At 54.1% G+C, this 18,950-nt stretch overlaps 4 protein-coding genes across 4 annotated transcripts; 1 reads left to right on the top strand and 3 right to left on the bottom strand.

Annotated features, from left to right (window-relative positions):
- Positions 1-364: 364 nt before the first annotated feature.
- J4E78_007403 (uncharacterized protein) lies at positions 365-1,562 on the top strand (the record flags this gene model as incomplete). Its single annotated transcript, XM_049368010.1, has 3 exons — positions 365-751; positions 822-1,233; positions 1,309-1,562. The coding sequence occupies 3 exons, from the start codon at positions 365-367 to the stop codon at positions 1,560-1,562; spliced, it is 1,053 nt and encodes a 350-aa protein (XP_049220331.1).
- Positions 1,563-4,183: 2,621 nt separating this feature from the next.
- On the bottom strand, positions 4,184-5,535 carry J4E78_007402 (uncharacterized protein; the record flags this gene model as incomplete). Its single annotated transcript, XM_049368009.1, has 2 exons — positions 4,184-4,328; positions 4,406-5,535. The coding sequence occupies 2 exons, from the start codon at positions 5,533-5,535 to the stop codon at positions 4,184-4,186; spliced, it is 1,275 nt and encodes a 424-aa protein (XP_049220330.1).
- Positions 5,536-7,166: 1,631 nt separating this feature from the next.
- On the bottom strand, positions 7,167-8,536 carry J4E78_007401 (uncharacterized protein; the record flags this gene model as incomplete). The annotated part of the gene is made up of 2 exons (XM_049368008.1): positions 7,167-8,418; positions 8,469-8,536. The coding sequence occupies 2 exons, from the start codon at positions 8,534-8,536 to the stop codon at positions 7,167-7,169; spliced, it is 1,320 nt and encodes a 439-aa protein (XP_049220329.1).
- Positions 8,537-17,005: 8,469 nt separating this feature from the next.
- J4E78_007400 (uncharacterized protein) lies at positions 17,006-18,950 on the bottom strand (the record flags this gene model as incomplete). Its single annotated transcript, XM_049368007.1, has 6 exons — positions 17,006-17,065; positions 17,128-17,334; positions 17,394-18,084; positions 18,143-18,424; positions 18,484-18,672; positions 18,721-18,950. 6 exons carry the CDS (start codon positions 18,948-18,950, stop codon positions 17,006-17,008), a joined length of 1,659 nt encoding a protein of 552 aa, XP_049220328.1.

Genomic DNA, 18,950 nt, shown 5'->3' with positions numbered 1-18,950 from the left:
TAACATGGCGCGTGAAAGCCCCACCGCGTAACGGCACATTTTGTCTCATGGTGACAGCTCCTTCGCGTTATTTACGGGTCGCGGCACCGTTGCGATCCACTACGAGCAAGGATCACGATTGCGATGCCGAAGCATGGCCGGCGATGATGAAAAGCATGCATGACGTCAGACTGGCGTCGCGCGTCAACCTGCGGGGGAAGCTTGTAGCTGGAATCGCAAGTACTATCTAACCCTATCTTCTCTTGTCTTCTTCCCCAATATACCCAGCTCGTGCTTTGTGTACATTACTGCACCCGCGTTGTCCTCCTACTTTGCTTTTGCATAACACATCTTGCCTACATACCTAGGTACCCGCTAATCTAATATGCTTCGCAACGGAGCGTCGCGCCTCGCGCTGAGGTCCGCAGCAGCGCCCCAGTCGGCACGCCCGGCTGCGAGCTTCACGCGCACAACACCTTCTCTGCAATGGGCAACACAATTTGGTTCTCTGGCTGCGCGGAGACCGCAATTAGCGAAAGCGGCTGCTGCTGCGCAATGGAAGCCTGCGGGCGCGGTCTTGCGCCGCAGCATGGCTGATAAGACGTTGACGGAAGGGCAGAAGCAGGCGGAGAGCAGATATGCGCACGAGAAGATTAAGCCTACGCCCGAGACGGTGACGAGTACTAGTTCGACGCATCCGATGTTTTCCGAGGTGGGCACCGAGCAGCCGCAGAATGAGGTGGATATGGCGGCGGGGTTGAAGCATGATGTGGTATGTTTACCAAGTTCTCTCTGCACAATATTGACGACGTCTTTTGGTTATGGATTCTAACAAACACCAGGGCACAATCAAGGAAACATTCTCCCTCGCTGAAGTCCCGCGCGAAGCTTACTACATGGGTCTCGCAGGCACGCTTCCCTACCTCGCAACCTCCATCTCCACCGTGTATCTCTCCTGGGAATTAAACCACTCCACCGCGGGCTACGGCATGATCTTCTCTCAAAAAGACGCTACATACCTCCTCTCCCTTATCGAGCCCCTTCAAATCGGATACGGAGCGTCCATCCTCAGTTTCCTGGGTGCTATCCACTGGGGACTAGAGTGGGCAGGCTACGGAGGCACACAAGGCTACAAGCGCTATGCGATTGGTGTTGTAGCACCAATGGTAGCATGGTCAACACTGCTCATGCCCATTGAAGGCGCGCTCATCTCGCAGTTTTTGGGTTTCGTTGGGTTGTACTATGTTGATACTCGTATGTCCTTCTTCCTTCTCCCTTCTCTCTTCATCCTTTACCCATTTTAATGAACTATACTAACACAACACACAGGCGTAAGCCGCCTCGGCTGGACACCCAACTGGTACGCCGTATACCGCTTCGTTCTCACCGCCATCGTCGGAGCCAGTATCGTCCTCACTCTCATCTCCCGCAGCGAGCTTCCGGAACATATCCCTGGTCCTGTTGACCGCGAGAAGGTTTTCAAGGAGGAGGGGTCGAGCGAGGAGAAGCTGGCTAAGCATGAGCATGCGGCTGTGGAGAAGAAGAAGAATGCTGCGCGTAGTGATAACAGGGGTGAGAAATAAATGTGTGTGAGGGCTTGGAGCTTTTACTTTGTGGCGACGAGGCGTTCCTGGCGAGGAGCCCGTGATTTTGCTTTTGGCTTTTGTATATAGTTGAGTACCCTGCTTGGGCGTGTGATGAGTTGAAACGAAATCATCCTGTTATTTGACTTGTCTGTTGGTCGCGTGAGCTGTGATTGCGTGTGTTTCGCGGGCTCCACCGCTGTTCAGCGATGCTTCTTGCGTTTGACTGCGCCTGCCATATACACCTTTTAGAAAGAATCACCATTACGGGTCTCGCATGCGAAGTACATTTATCCCAATACAAGAGAATATGCGCGACTTTCTTCCCAAAATGTGAAAGACAGCGCAACCAGAATCGGGTCATTCGCGTACCAATGGCAACTGTGGCACCTCCGCCCTTGGCTCCGCAGTCCACACCTTGCCCATGCGCCGATCGTCATCGCTCCCACCTGTCCCCAACTCTCAACCCACCAACCCTCCCCTCCAACGCACACACACAACTTTCTAGCTCGACCATGCTATAGTCACTCCCAATCGCAATCGCATAATCTCCTCCCTCCCCGCTTTCCCGACCAACGCGACAATGATCTCCTCGGGCTTCACCAACGCGCCCGTAACGCAATTCCTCGTCTTCGGCACCGTCATTGGCGCGCTGCTGGCGGCGATTACGGATTCGAGATTCTATCTGCATATTCAGGTTGTGCCGCATTTGTGGGGGTATGGGCAGTTTTGGAGGTGTGGGGTTTGGACGGTATGTTTTACTGAGTTCGTGGAGAGATGGAGAGGAATGGGGAACGGGAAGGGGAATGGATGGGAATGGGGAATGGGGTGGATGAATGAGATGGATGCTAACATGAAATTACAGCTAAGTTTCACAAACTCAACCGAAGTCCTCTTCGCAGTCCTGACATTCTACCAACTCCGCGTTGTGGAAAGGATTTGGGGGAGTAGAAAGTTCGCTGTATGTATACCCCCCTCTCCCTCTTACCCACCTCCCACATCTACACCAGTCAACTAACAATCCACAGTCCTTCCTCCTCTCCACCCTCCCCTACACAACCCTCCTCCCGCCCCTCATCCTAACCTTCATCCTCCGCCCCCTAACCCTCGGCCGCATGAACCACCTCCCCGCCGGCCCAACCCCCCTCCTCTTCGCCCTCCTCGCAAACTACTACGCCGCAATCCCCTCTACCTACCGCTACAAAATCTCTCCCTGGGCCGCTTCCACCCCTTCATCCCAACAATCTTTCTATCGGCGCTCCATAACGCTGACGTCGAAATCGCTGTCCTACCTTCCCCCCTTACAACTCGCGCTATCCCAGTTCCCGGGGAGCTTACTAGCGGCGGCGGTGGGGTGGGGGGTCGGAACGGCGTATAGGCGCGATGTGCTGCCGGGTGCGGCGAGGTGGAGGGTGCCTGGGGGGGTTGTGGGTGAGGAGAGGAAAGGGGGGTTTGAGGGGTTGAGGGCGAGGTGGGAGGATGAGAGGGAGAGGGAGGGGGGTGGGGCGGGGTTGGCGACGGGGATTTTGGCCGAGGGGGCGGGGGAGGCGAGGCAGAGGAGGACGTTGGGGGATGTGGTTGCTGAGCAGTTTAGGGGGAGGGGGTAGGGTGCGGTTGTAACATTTCATGAGGGTATGAGTTCATTTGGGATTCGCTGTGTTTTGGATATTGGGTATCATGATTTACTTCACTTATGTGTTATGGGAAGAGATCTGAGGATGGGTGATGTTATTATATAGTGTTACGTCGATATCCTCGACTAGTGATACAGTGTCCAACTCTTCTGCCCTCTAGACAGACAGACAGATAAAAGACGAGTGTAGACGCGAAACAAAGCCGCAATCTCAAACAAGTCCCTCCCACGCTATTGAATAACCTCCTCGCGGAGTGGACTTTCTTCCTTCTCAAACGCCGTTATAAAAAGAAACCCAGGGAATTAGGCCGTACAATCATTAAGAACCAAGTAACTAATTCAACGAAGGGAAAAGATAGAGTCTCTCGACCCCTTCCCCCCTCTCATCTTACTCATAAAATCCTCCGTACTCTCCTTCGCATTAAACAGACAATCCTTCTCCGCAGCCACCACAGGATGACTATTCAGCGCACTCGAAGGCGTAGGCGTAGGTCTACGACTCCGGTGCTGGCCCGTTGTACTACTACTCCGCGTCCGCTGCGTAGTACTAGGAGGAGCAACAACAGTAGGAGGAGGATTTGGCCCGGCGTCATAGCCCCGTGGCACCTGTATCCCCTGTGCTTGTATCTCCTGAGCCATGACTTGAGAGTGAGTTAAACGATCGAGGCTGCGCCACCATTGGTCCTTGGCTCGACGGGGATCTAACGAGCTGGTTAGATCGAGGGTGGAGGTGTTGGAGGCGGGGGAGTAGGGGGAGTAGGAGGGGGGTGGGGTGGTGGATTCCCACCCTGATGCCATGGAATGGCGGTTCGTTTGGGGGGTTCGTGCGTCGATGGAGGAGGAGCGGTGGCGTGGTGAGGTGCGTTGGGGTGACTCGGTTGAACGCTCGGTGGTTCGGTGTCTGCTGCTGCTGCGTGCCGGGACGTGAGGGGAGGCCTCTCGAGTGGAGTGGTGGCGGCCTAGGGAACTACCGGGGGTGTTTGTGGTACTAGGGATGTAGCTTGAGGATGGGCGCTGGTCGGTTGATGCTCGGCTTGAGGGTTTGCGGGGGCGGTATAGACCGCGTAGACCGTCTGGTTGGCGGTCGGGAGCCTGAGGGGCACATGTCTGTGAGCGAGGTGGGGAGATCTCTGCTGCATCCATCAACGACAGCGGTCGTGGCTGGTCGATTTGGCGGACGTGCTCACGGCGTCTGGAGGGAGTGGCAGACCTGTCATCCGCTACGATGGAAGGAACCTGTTGCTGGTGGGTCGTAGGCACTGCGGGAACTTCTTCTGGCGTTGGAGAAAGAGACGCATCGCGTAGTGCCTTCAGGGAAACTGCAGACATGCGCTCACTCAGATCACGAGCAGACCGTCGCCGCTCTTCCTTGAGATCAAGAAACTTCTTCGACCGTTCTGAAGGCGTAAACGACTTGATGGACGCGCTGCTATGCTTTGCTTGCGGCGATTCAGGCTGGCTGTAGTAATCCGAGTCGAAGTGTGAAGTAGACGGCCGCGACTCGTCCACACTAAACACGCGAAGTGGGAACTTGCCAGGGCTGTTAACGAGCGTGCTAGCGGGGGAATGGCTTTCTATAGCCATGACTCGCTGTTTGAGTTGCTTGACTTCTTCCGAAAGCAACTCCTTCTCTTCCTCCATCATGATGATGGTCTCGGCAGCTTCTTCGATGGCGAGCTCGTGATCTGTCCAGTGTGCCGCGCTCTCGCTTGCTATAGCAGTGAGCTCGATGTTGGTCTTCTGATGCTCCTCGTCGAGTTCTCGCAGCTTCGTCATCTCTTCATCCATCTTTTCCATTTTGAGTCTGAGTTGCTTGTTCTCCGCAGTCAGCTCGTAGTTCGCATCCTCTAGTGGCTCCATCCGTTCGATTTGTTCTTTGGCGGCCGTCAGATCATGCTGCAGCACCTTGTTGTCCTTCCTCAGCAGCTCCACTCGCATGTTGGCAGTCATGAGCGTCTGCTTCAACTTGTCGATCTCTTCTGTGAGTTCTCGACTCGTCCTGGACTGCGGTGGACGAGCATCGCTGGGTCGACGTCGTCGGATGGGCGAAACCGGGGTCATTTGTTCTTCTGTGAGGGCGAATTGATCAAAGATATCCGGCGAAGTCTTAGGCGTGCATATCTCCGGAGGCTTCTGTGCTGGTGGTGGGGGCACTTTGATATCCTGAGGTGAAGGAGTGGGCGTACCCTGTGCCCTCCGTGCTTGAAGCGCATGCCGTAGGTATTCTGATTTGGGCGCCAGGGAGTTCGATCGAGAAAGCGTAGGTCTGGTTTGGTCGGGGGTAGACGGCCTAAAGTCTATCCCACGCGAGGAACCATGTGAGGAAGAGGTGTTCGACATGTTGGTGTGGAGTTCCGGTGAATAACTGCGACCGGCAGTATTATAGGCAGAGTTGCAGTGTTCTCCAGCCAGCAGAAACAACCCTTTGTTCGCGAGAGAAGGGTGGTCGCCGACAATGCGATTGTATAGTCCAAATCCTGTGCGCGAACAATGTATGCGCCTCCAGTTCTAGCAATCGTCACGCGACCAAGACGGGCGAGGTCGTGCAGTCGGCTGGATAGGTGTAGGGCGAGATATTACGTAGGGTATGCGAATCGAAGGTGAGGTTTGCGCCTATGCGAGGGTTGTTGATAGCAACGGCGCTTGAACGGTCGCGTCGCGTGCGAAGACAGGTGGATAGTCGCTCGAAAGCGGGTCGTTCTTGGGGTCCATTCGCGCTATGGCAGGGACAATGCTACCGTCGACGTATTGCGCAACTGTTGGCGTCCTGGGTTGTCGTGGTAAAAGAAAATGAGCGGTCAAAGTAGTCGAGTGCACGTTGCTGGGATCGCGTAGATGGCTTCGATCGCGACTTCACGGCAGGCGCATTCACTGGCGGAATTGAGTGAAGGACGTGAAGGGGCGGTAGTATTAGAGAGACTTGTGCGCGTGAAGAGGACTCGAAAATGACGAATTGTCTCAGGGATAGCGAAGAGTCGCGTCGGGCAGCAACTCTCAGTGGATGGGGGAGGGAGGGCCAGAAGGGAAGACTTGACCGAGATAGGGCAAGTGAGAAGGGGCACAGCGGGAGCCCTTGGCCGGCGCGACCCAGCACGGCGGATTGCACGTCGCGTCAACACTTCCTATTCGTGCTTTTGGGAGATGAGTGGGGATGAACCTGGTTGGGCCCCTTGCCTGGCCGACTTGACGAGTGCGGTTCCTGGGATTGCTGCATGAGCGACGCATGTCGTCACAAGAAACATCACGAACGAGACAATGCGATTGCGGGGGATTGCGACTATCGTGACCACTGTCTTGAGGCGTGCTCTGCTTACCTACACTATCTCCATCATTCACGAAAAGAAACACCACAGTGCGAAACCGCCTGCGAACCCGAGTGCGGCGCAGTGTGGCGCGTTCCCCGACCATCCAGACTATGCCCAGTAGCGCTGCCTCCAACGCAGGTCAGTCCTGTCGTTCTTCGGTCGTCGCCGAGGTGATTTGTGATGAGGCACACGACGAATGTCCAGGTCTCCGTGGTCTCCCAGCTTTCATCATTTACTTTCTTTTTCTCCCAGATCTGCGACCGAACTGACGTAGTCTACCACGATCTCAGTCATCCATCCAAGATCTCTTCCGACTCGGCCTTGTCCCTGCTGTGTGGCCGTCAACCTGCATACTTCAGCTGTCAAGCTCAGGCCTCAACCTTCATGTTGCCCAAGCATTCGGGCTCCCCTCCGACAAGCGATCGCCCGGCATAATGTCGGCGCCAACACTGTCATTCCGGCATTTTTTTGCTTGCTAGCTGCCTTCTTGGTGGTTTTGTCACGTCGCAAGTAGACGGTGAATTGCTGAGTTAATTGCTTGGCCGAACCCTGTGCCCCGCTGCTCTGCATGTGGGGCGCAAGAGAGAAAGTTTATGTCTATCGTGAAGTATTAAAGATATACAAATAGTGTGTGGCCTCTTGCATGTGGGGAGCGGGGGACGGTGATCATTCCATCTCCACTGCCATGCCAGCCTGTCGCAGTCGGTCCTCCCACTCGACGCGCAACCTCTCCATCTCCTCCCAGCACTTCCTCCCAGTGTCTGTGAAGCGCTCTTGGCTCTCCTTGGTCAGGTCTTTGGCGTACGGATCCCGACCCTTCCTCTTGTACTCTCCCAGCTTGCCTCCCCATCCCCATCCTGCCACCTCAGTGCGATCTACACGCTCCTGACCCCAGACATCCGCTGCGCTTCCCCACTTTCCTACGCCTTCCTTTGCCTCCATGTTGTCCAATGTGCTTTGACTTGCAAGCGCCAGCCAAACCATGGCAGTCGCGCCCTTGTCGACTGAGATGGTGTGCCAATCGCTGCCGAGAAGGCGCGCTATGTAGAAGGCCGCAACCATGGCCCATTGGAGGATGAGGGGAAGGGGGACGATCGAAGTGGCGCAGATGCCTGGGTGTGTAACGTAGAGCCGTGGCTTCGTCGTCTTTTCGGTATCTTGGGCGTGCTCGAGGTACTGGTTGACAGGCTCCGTGGTTGAAGGTAATCTAGAGGTGATGGCCAGGACGTCTGTCAGCCTCTTCGTAGCCTCGTATGGCATATGCGATGTGATGCCTTGTATGTCTTGTGTGTCGAATACGTGCTCATATGCCTCCAAGCTGCTGACCCAAATCATCCTGCCCCTTGTGCCCTCGTTCCTGGGATGTTTCGCCAGTAAGGGTGCGAGGTAGTGTCCTAGCAGATAGTGCCCAAAGACATTGGCGCAGAAGACCTCGCCTAAAGGAGGCTCTTTTTCCGTCTTCTTGTCCGCAGGTATTTGTTCCTTTGCAAGCCATTCGCGACCAGAGATCTTGTACGTCGGCCAGGTGGTGGCCTGCAACCACTTTGTGCAGACCGACCAGACGGCGCGTGGCCAGTCGATGCCCGTCCACCCGCCTATGCCAGCATTGCAGATGACTGCATCGAGCTTCGGTGTTGTTTCCCGGAGTTTCTTGCTCAGCTTCTGCACCGAGACCAGACTCAGCAGGTCCAGTCGCTCCTGCCGGAAATACACGCGGTTTTGTAGCACCTGTGCAATGCCCGGTAGCTTCTGTTCATGGCCGCGAATGACCTTGCGCAGATGCTGCTCTAGCGTCTCGATCGTCGCGTCGCCTTTCCGTTGGTCGCGTGTCGTGATGATGAGGACGAGGGATTCGTTCTGGGGGCGCGTCTGCAGGAATTCGTCGATCAGGCGGGTTCCGATACCAAGCCCCAGGCCACTATAAACGAGTCAATTAGCCATACACGAAAGAAGAGTAGATGTTCCAACCTGTTTGCGCCCGTGACAAGAACATAGAAGCCATTGTCGGGTGTGGGAATGTCTTCGAGACGCGACATGTTGGCTGACGTGATGGAGGATGAGCGATGCCTGTTCCTGAATTCGCTACGGCAGAAGGCGCGCTTTGACCAATCACGACCTACATCAACCTTGAACACGACTTTTGGTTGGATAATTCACGTATGCATGTTTTGAGCCTCGAGACAAAGTTCTATACGACTATTCAGCATCAAAGCATGGTTGCTATGTAGCAACTGCAACTTTGGACAGTATGCAAGAGTGAAGTGAAACGTGGTATCATAGGATGAAAGCGCAATGATGGAGATCACTTGTGTGGATAGTCTAACATAGACTGATTCTATCGTGCTCTGGGTCTTAAGATCATCTCTGGTGCACATATTAGTCTTGAGTCGGCTTTCAATACACAGACAACAACCACACCAGACCACTGAAACCCAGTATGCTACTAAAGCAGTTTGAAGACCCGAGTAACAACAGCGTCTTTCTACGGAAAAGAACTCTCCCCCTCTAGCCTCCTCAAAAATGCACTTCCATAGTTGTAGCGATCGATAGTCGACCGGTTGATATCACCTTGAGCCACCGCCTGTGGCTCTCCAGCAAACAAAGTTTACGACTTTACACGGCGCCCAATCCCCCACATTGACCTCGTCACGAGACAAAGCAAACCACCAAACAACCAAGTCCCACACGGCAGACGCAAATAACCCAACGTTTTTGCACTTGAGATAAACTTCTTCAAACTCTATTGCCAATGTGGGTTCCACATTGCATTATCTCGCTTTCGTTCCTCGTCTCGATACCACACTCCTTGTAGTGTAGTAGCAGTAGCGCAGTTGATGCGCAAAGTCCAGCATGCCAGGATGTACCATGTGTAAACCAAGGGATCCACGACATGGACTTACGCGCATACGTAGGGTATGACAGACAGTCTGTGTCATACACCTATCCGGATATCTGAGAAACCGTCCGCTAATCATGAGCGTGACCCCAGACACGAGTCTGAGGAAGCCAAGACGGCGTGCGTATGCTGGAGCCAGGGATGCATACGTAGACAAGACTGTTGTCGTCAGCTTTGTAAACCCCCCATGCTGCTGCCCCAGATCAACATATCCGGCAAGGATGTTTGCGCGTGCATCTCGGTAGCCTTGGCGGTTGCGCAGCAGGGTCCTGGCGGAATGTCGCGGATATGCAATGCCTTGTAGGTGATTGTTCACATGAACCCAAACCCTGTAAGCATGTCAGCCTTACCGCCATCAACGCCGCGCCCTGAGCGAACCGACTATCGGTGAAAACGCCGAGATACGGCACAGACGTGATCACCCGCCGCCTCACAGCACGACAGTCTTTCGTACATATGCTTCCGCCGAGGGTCCGACCGACGCTTGAGGTTCGTCCGTAGTTGGGTTGTCCTTGCTACACCTACAGGGAGGGGATGTGGGGCCTGTTTGCGGTAAGACCACGCGGTTGACATCGTCAGGTTAGGTATGAACCTCATACATTGCTTTCTTTGCAGCGGCCCAACCCAGGACAGGGCTGACGAAATTGGTGATCACCAGCTCCAAAACGCGTATCAGTGTTACTGACAAATCATCCTATGCTGATCCCGTTTGTTCGAACTATTGGGGTAGGGACTGCGAGGTTATACAGAACATTGTGCGTTACCAACCGGATGGTGAAGCGGAGGTTGAAAGTATATGGCCGAGTAAAGGCCGCCGTCTCGACGCGCCAACGAGGCATATCGTCGGTTTATGCCGGTTATCAGATTGTGGAAGCAGAAGCGACGAGCCGGATTGGGGGTCAATGTAAGTGTTGCTGAACCCGAGCTAATCTTGACCAAATCTAGACCCTGAATATACTTTCCAAGGTTGCCGTCTGTTCTGTATAGCGAGCGGTCTCCGCGCGCGCCCACGGGCGTGGAAACAATGCTAAACCTCCGAAAGGCGATCCACGACTAGCTCTGCAGTCGTTATGCACGTCATACCTGTAGCCTTTTAGCTGCGTCTCAGATCGTGCTAGTGAAAAAGGCCAGACTTTGTGCCGTACCGTGTCCGTAGCGGGGCGGAGATGGCTCCGCTGTCCTAGTAGGGAGCGGACAGTCTCACGCGCCGTTACGGCCGCGCTCGCCATTCGGTGTGAACGCTCCGACCGACCGAGGCTGAGCAGGATGTATACGTTATCCGTTTATCTACTCCAAAACGTTTGCGGTATGTTCCGTTTGAGGAGTTCTCTTGGAAGAAGGTTTGCGATGGCGGTAAAACATGCGGTGCTGCGTCCCCCACCGCTTCAACCCGCGATTCTGCTCTTGCGTAAGCATGGGATCCCAGTCGCCGCGGCGGAGCTCCAACTCTGTCGAGCTCTCCGAGATATGCAGCTCGTGCTGATCAAGAGGTGACAAAGAGCGGTGGATGTTTACACAATACACTGATCGGGCCGCTGAACCCAAGGTATATGCAACGCGAGAAAAAGCAAAAACAGGCGATTCTCGCACTGGTATTGATTTCTGGTGACAGCCCGGGCCGTGCCGGATAGGCCACCAATGCGGATCCTCAGGGCTCAGGCACCAGGCATGAAACATGATCCTCCTCGACTGTGTGTCACCTGTCAGGCTCGTCGTGACAGTCACAGACCATTACGCGTTGCAGAAGGTCGATACGAGTTTTGGGTCGGAAGTACCGGCGCAGGTTGCAAGTGCCGGCATGGAAGACTAGCCACCCTCCGATCCGCCGTTGGCTAGGAGGATTACTCCGGCGTTTCCTGCGAAGAACGAGGGAGAAAAAGGCCGTGGTAAGAACATGACGGTAGAGAGATGCGGTGGGCTTCCAACCAAGACGTTTAGTCAGGTGCGATCGACGAACCTAATACATTATCTCATCCGCTCCGTGTGCTCCTGATCCTATAGAGACTAGCTTGTGTCTCGTAAGCACAACCAGGAGGTGGCATGTACCAACGTGTTACCGTGGGTTGACGACACTCCTAGTGTTGATGGCGATGCAATGCTGGTCGTCGACCGTGCCCACTGAGGTGCGCACTGTACTGTGACGAGGGTACGACGGGCTGCAGATAACATGACCGCGCATGCATGCGGGAATCGTACCACTCCAAGCATTGGTGGCACCCTGCATCAACGTTAGCATATTACTGTTATATCCAGTCGCAACACGTCTCTTCGCCAATTTCAACTCACCTGGAAGCCGGACGTTTATCCACGCGAATCGCTACGAGTCACATCCCGTGCCCGGGCAGGACCCACATGCCCTTCGCGCAATTGCTGCCATGGCCGGGTGCGTAATTGCCCGCCAGCAGCTAATCATTGTCCCAACGTCGTTAGATGTGCCCAAATCAAGCTCATCCGGGCCCCGGCCCCATGTCAACTCAGAATTAGGTTCCTGCTGAACGCGGGGCGGCGGGAGGGTATGCTTATATCACCGAAATAGTCCGTGACAAACCGCGCAAAGGTAATGTTGGGATATTGGTACAATGGAGACATATCACTGGCTTCTGAGATTGCCATGTCGTGGCCGGAAGTAACAACCAGCTGCCTCGTCGCGACGTCCAGTCCTGTCATTGAGTTGTTGGTTTCAAGTTCCGTTGGGCGATTGGAACGGGACTGGCAGCCGCAACCGCTGGATATCAGGACGCCAGGAGGATCGCAGTGGAGTGTTAATTGAGGGACTTACTACGCCTCCCTTAGTGTGGCCTTACGAGTTTTCAAGGTCGTTTGTGGCGGGCGGGGTGGTGGGGAAGTTGTCGTTGGTTGCGAGTCAAGCCTGTGCTTCTTTGGGGGTTCACGATGCAGCTTCACGCGGGTCAGGGTGCAGTCTATCAGTAATTCCACGCAACTGCGTCAGTGTATATCTACCAAGTTGGTAATGCATGCTTTGCTTTTCATCGTATTCCGTGGAGCTTGGGAAATTGGTAGAAAAACAACAGCAACATGCTACGCCGTCTCGTCTGCTCCTGGCCCATCATTCGGTTGGACGATGAGTCAGTAGCGCAGATCATCATCCTCCCGTGAAGCCTTGAGACAATCATGATTCGCCTTCCAGAAGATTTCCAGAGTGGACCGTAGGCAATGTGCTCTCCTGGCCCACTGCGCTTGGTTCTGGACGAGGTCTTTGAATCCTCTCGGCAGTCCTGCAGTGGTCGCAAAGGCCCCGCAATCGAGTTGGACTTCGCAAACCGCGTCAAGGCGGAGAACAGAACCTCATCTTGAGTGTCGATGAAACCAAGGTGGCGTCATGCTGCTGGCCATTCCCACATTCCAACAAGCTCCCCACACATACGAACCGGGTAACTGTATGCGTGCGTCAATGGCAATATTCGTCGTGTTCCAAGCTGCGGAGTTGCCGATGCAATGAGTTGTCAAGTAACGTGGTTGGCTCGCATTGCTCGACTCAAAGGCCGTAACCAACGTATTGACTGATGACCCTGATCTACTCGTGGAGGAAGAATGAATAGTGGGCAGGACTGACTCTTGATACCAGCGAAGCCTCAGCCTGCTAAGGAGGATCGTGACTCCACGTCACCAACATCAGGGCGACATCCTTCGAGCTATACATAGTTGCATCGAATCGTGCATAGGTCAGATCGCTATGCGATGCGACGTCCAGTTCAAGACTTTTTGACATGCGGTTGCGAAGGCACGACCCGGCCGTGCCTCTGGCGAACCAATTTTCGTGATTGGCTAGGCCGAACAATGGACAGAAGGATTTTACTGGCCTTACCAGCTCTTTTATCGCGCTCCAGGGACGTGGTAAGCCACACCAATTTGGCAACGTGCATAAGTCCGGCGTAGCTGCAGGTAGCGAGTTGGCGCTACGATGCGAGGAGCCTGTATTAAAAAAGGCCAAAAGCGGGTATTCGGCCGATCCATATCTCGACATCTTTCCAGTCTAACTTGTGATGAATGCGAGAAACTGCGAAAAGCGAACCCGACGCAGTTGGGAGTCAGGCACTGCCCGGGATGGTGCTCGAGAGTTTCTGAAGCTGCGAAACTGAGACAGACAGAGAGGCGACCGACATTGAGCCGACGCGCTCAGCTTACCTTATGCTTGGGCTTAGTTTTGCAGGTCGGAACACACGGAATGCTGTATTGAAGGTATGTTCCTCCGGTGCGCGTTCCGTGTTTTGTTCACGTTCCACGTAACTGGCGCCTGGTTTGGTGGCCGATTGCGTGCTTCGGAGTTGTCGCCGTCGGGTAAGATCCTGTGTGTCACCTGCGATTTGCTTTGGCTAACGCAGTACCGCCAAAATCACATAAACTTTGATTGGAAACCGGACCCTTTTTTAAACGTCAAGTTGCCTTGGGCTATCGTATTTCTGCGAAAGGTTGTCGGCAGATGGATGCAGCTCCGCCATCGTGGCTGGTGACCAACGCCGGACATTCGTGACTATAATTTCGGTTAAGTGCCATAGTCGGTGGAGCAGTATTGGACGGAGTACTGAAAAACGACTTTTGAAATTGACAGTGATGATACATTCGACTATCCAACAAGGTAGGAAAACATTCAAAATGGGGTATTGTGCAGCTTTCCGCCGTGTTCGCCGTGTACGCCGTGCTATATTGCAACCGTGATGATAAGAAATGATGGAGAGGGCCAGATTCGTGTCATCGTCTGCAATCGCCTGGCGTCGTGTTAGGGTTGTATCCATAACGGACATCGTGAGATGGGGCAACGAACCACAGTTCTCATTGAGTCTGTATTCTCTGGACGGGCAATCAGTTTAGGAATATGGTAGTTGGGACGAACACCTACACTGCCGTGACATTGGCCGGACACCGTACATGCGTTTGTTGGTACTTGGTACACCAGGCTTTGACGACGTAGCGGACGTGAGTGCACTTGTATTGAACTTGCGTATAGTCGCACATGATGGTAGGAAAGGAGAGGCGCGAGGCGTTAGAGGTGATTGACGAGTAAAAGCTCCAAAAGGGTAGCACAAGCAATAATGGATGGCAAGCAAGCGATTTTGTTGGTACGCTCGATGAAATCTCCGGATTAGCATGCAGCGCGACGGTCCGTTATGTTATAGTAAGCCAGACAGAGCAGACAGACGTCAGTGCGATCAGGTACCCGTGAGAGCTATGCAAAGTTAGCCCATGTCCATAGAACCTGGTTCGTCAGTTGACATGCATCATGGTAGTGGCCGTGAATGTTCAACGGACCCGGGAGCCCGAGAGTGGTCGAGCCCTTTGCACATCATAGACGTGGGTGGGGACCTTCATGTTTGAAGTCCTCTCGCTTCCATGAACCTTGAGGGAGGTAAGTGGCAGCCCAACCCGGATGCCGAGAGGGACTACAAGGGCCGCTGGCCGTATTTGAACAAGATGCTTGCACGCGTCAAGATCCTCGGTCTTGCTCTCAGGGTAGAATAGCCAGCGGACGGGCAATGGCAGCCCGTGAGTGGCTGAGGGGGTATAGGATTTAGAAGTGCGCCAATCCGCCTCGTCGTTAGTGTGCACTAAGTTCAAAGTTATCAGACGTGCACAGATCAAGTTTGATCTGCGACTACGGTTCCACGTTAAGGTGGCGCGTGGGGTGGTGCAGCCGTTGGAAAATCCTTGACTGTGGCAGACACTAAGCTTCGGAGGCCAGGGTTACCCTTCCTGCAGGTCGCGAGACAGGTCGACGATATACCAAATATTAGTTATTGCTAACGTTTACACACTGCTGGAATAGGGCGGTCGCTGCATCGTGGCGCCTGTTTCATCCTGGGCGTGCCTTTCTCGGCAGTACTGCACCGGAGTTTCCACCGATTTGTGTCCTTTATGCTTACTTTCCCGCTTCCCCGGCCCCAGTCCATATCGCGAGAGCATCCGGAGGTCGAGTGTTGCGCAATCACCATATGCCGTCCCGCGTACGGTGAGCGCGGCTGCGCGACATGATCCCACCGTTGGTGGCTGTCGGCGGGTCCCTGGTCGCTGGCCTCACTTTCTGACATCGCGAGCATAAACGCGCAAAATGCGTTGCTCGCAGGATGGAATGGGAATGGGTTTGTGTTTGAGTTCTGGGGCGAGATGTGGTGTTGTGAGCGTTTGATGAACCCAGTGCTGTTGTCGGGTTGGGTCTCGCCCGCATGACGCCATTGGGTCCGGACGTCCGCCTCAAGTTCACGACTGTTTACTCATGCTACCCTACATTTGAGCCTGCTATATGGCAGCGGCACGGTCCACACCTTTGTACGGCACAGCCATGGGGCTTCACCATGGACCGTAGGCTTCTCGCATTGGTGGACCGTGCCCGAGCGCTGTGCCGTAGCTGCGTGGAAGAAGAGGAGCAACTGCGATTCGCACGGAGATCCTCAGCAACGTGTGCATATACATATACGTATACCAGGAACCTGGTAACGTCCATTTGCAGAACGGCATTCTTACGCGGTGTTCTTGCGATAACGGGTCAGAGTGCTGCATGACATAGGTAAAGACAATGCGCATCGGCTCGAACAAGGCGGCCAACTACAACCCTGTTCGGTTGGGGTACGTTTGGTCAAAGAACTGGGCTACCAAGAATGCGGCTACCGAAAACGGGATATGGCGACCTCGTGGAAAAGTTGGGATTTTGCCGCTTCGCCTGCGCAAGACCAATGCAGAACGTCGTCTCATACGGCGACAAAAGTGTGAATGCCCGCAGAACGTACCAGGATCGCGACCCCTGGAGTGCATGTCTTGCCTATGCTCAACACTATTCGTTGCTGATCGGATAAGTCCGTCCATTCGCATTCGCTCGACACTTCAGACGCGAGCTTATGACGAGCCGAATCACCCACGAAGCGAACTTCGTAACGATAGACCATGACTGCATACAAACGCGTCATACGATTTCTATCGGAAAGTGGAGAATCGATAGGATGTCTCTCGTACCACGAGCATGTGGCACAGCTCCATCTTCCATACATGTGGGCAAGTGTATATTGGCCTTTGCAGGCTGACTATCGACGCCACTATTGAAAGGGGGACCTGTGGCTCGAAGCGCCTCTCCCGCGGAAGCCGGGCAGAACCCAGGCCGTATAAGACGCCATTTACACCCACAGCCTTTGTCAGAGTATTATAACTTGTCGACGCTTTATTGGGTCCTCCTCGAAATCTCCACCTGTTAGGCACGCAATCCGTCGTTCATTGGCAAGAACCACGGACATTCAGGCTGAACGTGAGACATGGATATCAACATCAATGCCATCAGAACGGTGAACTGACTGGGCAGACTATATATGTGGATCCGACACTGCCCCGCGTTGCCAAACCGGCGGTAAGGCCAAAAGCAGTGGTGTGGCTATAGCACTGAGTCTTATAGATATTGGAGACTGTCAGCCCACCTGAGGCATAAACCCTGTGTAAGGGACGGATAGCGGACGGCACTGGAAGACGCAGCGGCCCGAGTGTATACAAGTCACCGGGATGCGTAAGCGCAGGTGTCTTCGTTAGAAATAGTTCATTATTCTCCATACGACGATGCAGAGAAAAGCATCACACCAGTTGTGGATATCTAAGGCTCCATTGCACGTGTTGATCATGAGAACTCTCCATTGGCCTCCCCGGCATCTAGCCAGCCGCGGCACATCTCGACTGCCTAGTAAAAAAATTCAAGTCAGCAACTGTCACTCTTGGCTCTGGTTCGTGGAATCTGCTTACCCTTCCCCACTTCTTGAACATCTTCTCGCCTACCTCCTTGTCGACATTCGGCTTGAAGACCATGCGGTCTTTCTGGTTAATCTCCTTCAATTCGTCAAACTCCTTCCATACGTCGACCGCAAATCCAGCTGCGATGGCTGCGCCCAGGGCCGTGGTTTCGCGCATGGCGGGACGGTCGACGGGAATGCCGATGATATTTGCTTGCGTCTATCGAAAACAGTTAGTGGAGGCCGCGTATACGGGCATATGTAGGGAAGATCACGTACCTGCATGCAAAGGTTTGAGTTACTCATGCCACCATCGACTGCAAGCATGTTGAGCTTGTGGCCACTGTCAAGCTCCATGGCGTCCAGAATGGCCCTGGTCTGGAAGCAAGTCGCCTCCAAAGTCGCACGAGCGATGTGCCCCCGCTCGGTGAACTGGGTGATACCGAATATAGTGCCCTTGGCATCGTCAATCCAGTAGGGAGCGAACAGACCACTGAAGGCTGTCACAAAGACACATCCACCGTTGTCTTCCACAGACGCTGCCAGGTCACTGATCTTGTGCGAGTGCGTGATGAAGCCCATATTGTTCATGAGGAACTTGACACCACTGCCTGCGACCGCGATACTGCCCTCAAGCGCATACACGGGTTTCCGCTTTCCGCCAAAGTCGTATGCGACGGTTGCCAGAAGTCCGTGCGACGAAATGACCGGCTTTTCGCCCACGTTGTACAGCAGGAAGCAACCAGTACCGTACGTGTTCTTGGCAGAGCCGGGCGTAAACCCCTGTTGACCGACCAAAGCTGACGATTGGTCACCTAAGCACCCTGCGATGCGAACGCCTTCCAGTATACCGGTGCGCAGGAATCCGAAAGCGTCTGGTGAAGAAGACGGCACGATCTTTGGCAACTTAACCTTGTTTTTGTCGATTCCAAAGAAATCCAGGAGCTTGTCATCGTACTGAACGGTGTGCCTGGGCTTGCATGAGCGGGCTTTTTCGCTTAAGCAGAAGCATGTAAAGGATGACCTACAGGTTCATGAACATGGTTCTAGATGCATTGGTAGTATCCGTCACGTGAATTCCGGCCTCCTTTCCACCATTCAGGTTGTATAATATCCAAGAGTCGATAGTACCGAAAGATAGTCGGTTCTCGTCGTATGCTTTGCGAACGTCGTCGTTGTGGTCTAGCAGCCACCTGAGCTTGACCGATGACGGGTAGGTCGACAGGGGAAGTCCACACATCTGGAGTAGCTCGTCGGCGCCTTCGCGATCTTTCAGTTCACGGACCAATCCCTTGGTTCTGGTATCTGGCCTAGAATCGCCTGAAGTCAGTCGCCGTGTGCTCGTCTTTGGGGTGTATTCTGTACGTACCATGCGATCGCATTGCATAGTGGCAGCCCACTATTGGTATCCCAGACGACTGTTGTTTCACGCTGGTTGGTGATGCCGACTGCCTTGATGTCTTCGATTTCGTGTCCGTTGTCGAGGAAGATGTTCGTAGCCCTATCGATGCATTGCTCCACGGTGTTGATTATTTCCCATGGGTCGTGTTCATGCCATCTACGCTAATTAACCAATGTAAAGTCACGAGACATGCGCAGTACTGACCCTGACTGAGGATATTTTTGGGTGAACTCAATCTGATGTTGAGCTACGGGCTCACCGAGACCGTCAAAGATGATGAAGCGGGTACTCGTGGTTCCTTGGTCTATGGATCCAATGAAGAACTGCCTCAACCTCCCCTCGTCCAGATGCGCCTGCGATTCGTCTCCAGCTTCTTCTCCCTTGGGGACTGGCTGTGGCTCAGTGTTGTGGGCGGAAATGTCTTGTGTCGCCAT

Source organism: Alternaria triticimaculans (assembly GCF_023758025.1).
Source record: "Alternaria triticimaculans strain BMP 0046 chromosome Unknown scaffold_11, whole genome shotgun sequence".
In the NCBI taxonomy this organism is placed as follows: domain Eukaryota; kingdom Fungi; phylum Ascomycota; class Dothideomycetes; order Pleosporales; family Pleosporaceae; genus Alternaria; species Alternaria triticimaculans.
Note: the sequence above shows the minus strand (reverse complement) of the source record. Positions and strands in the feature narration are given on the sequence as shown.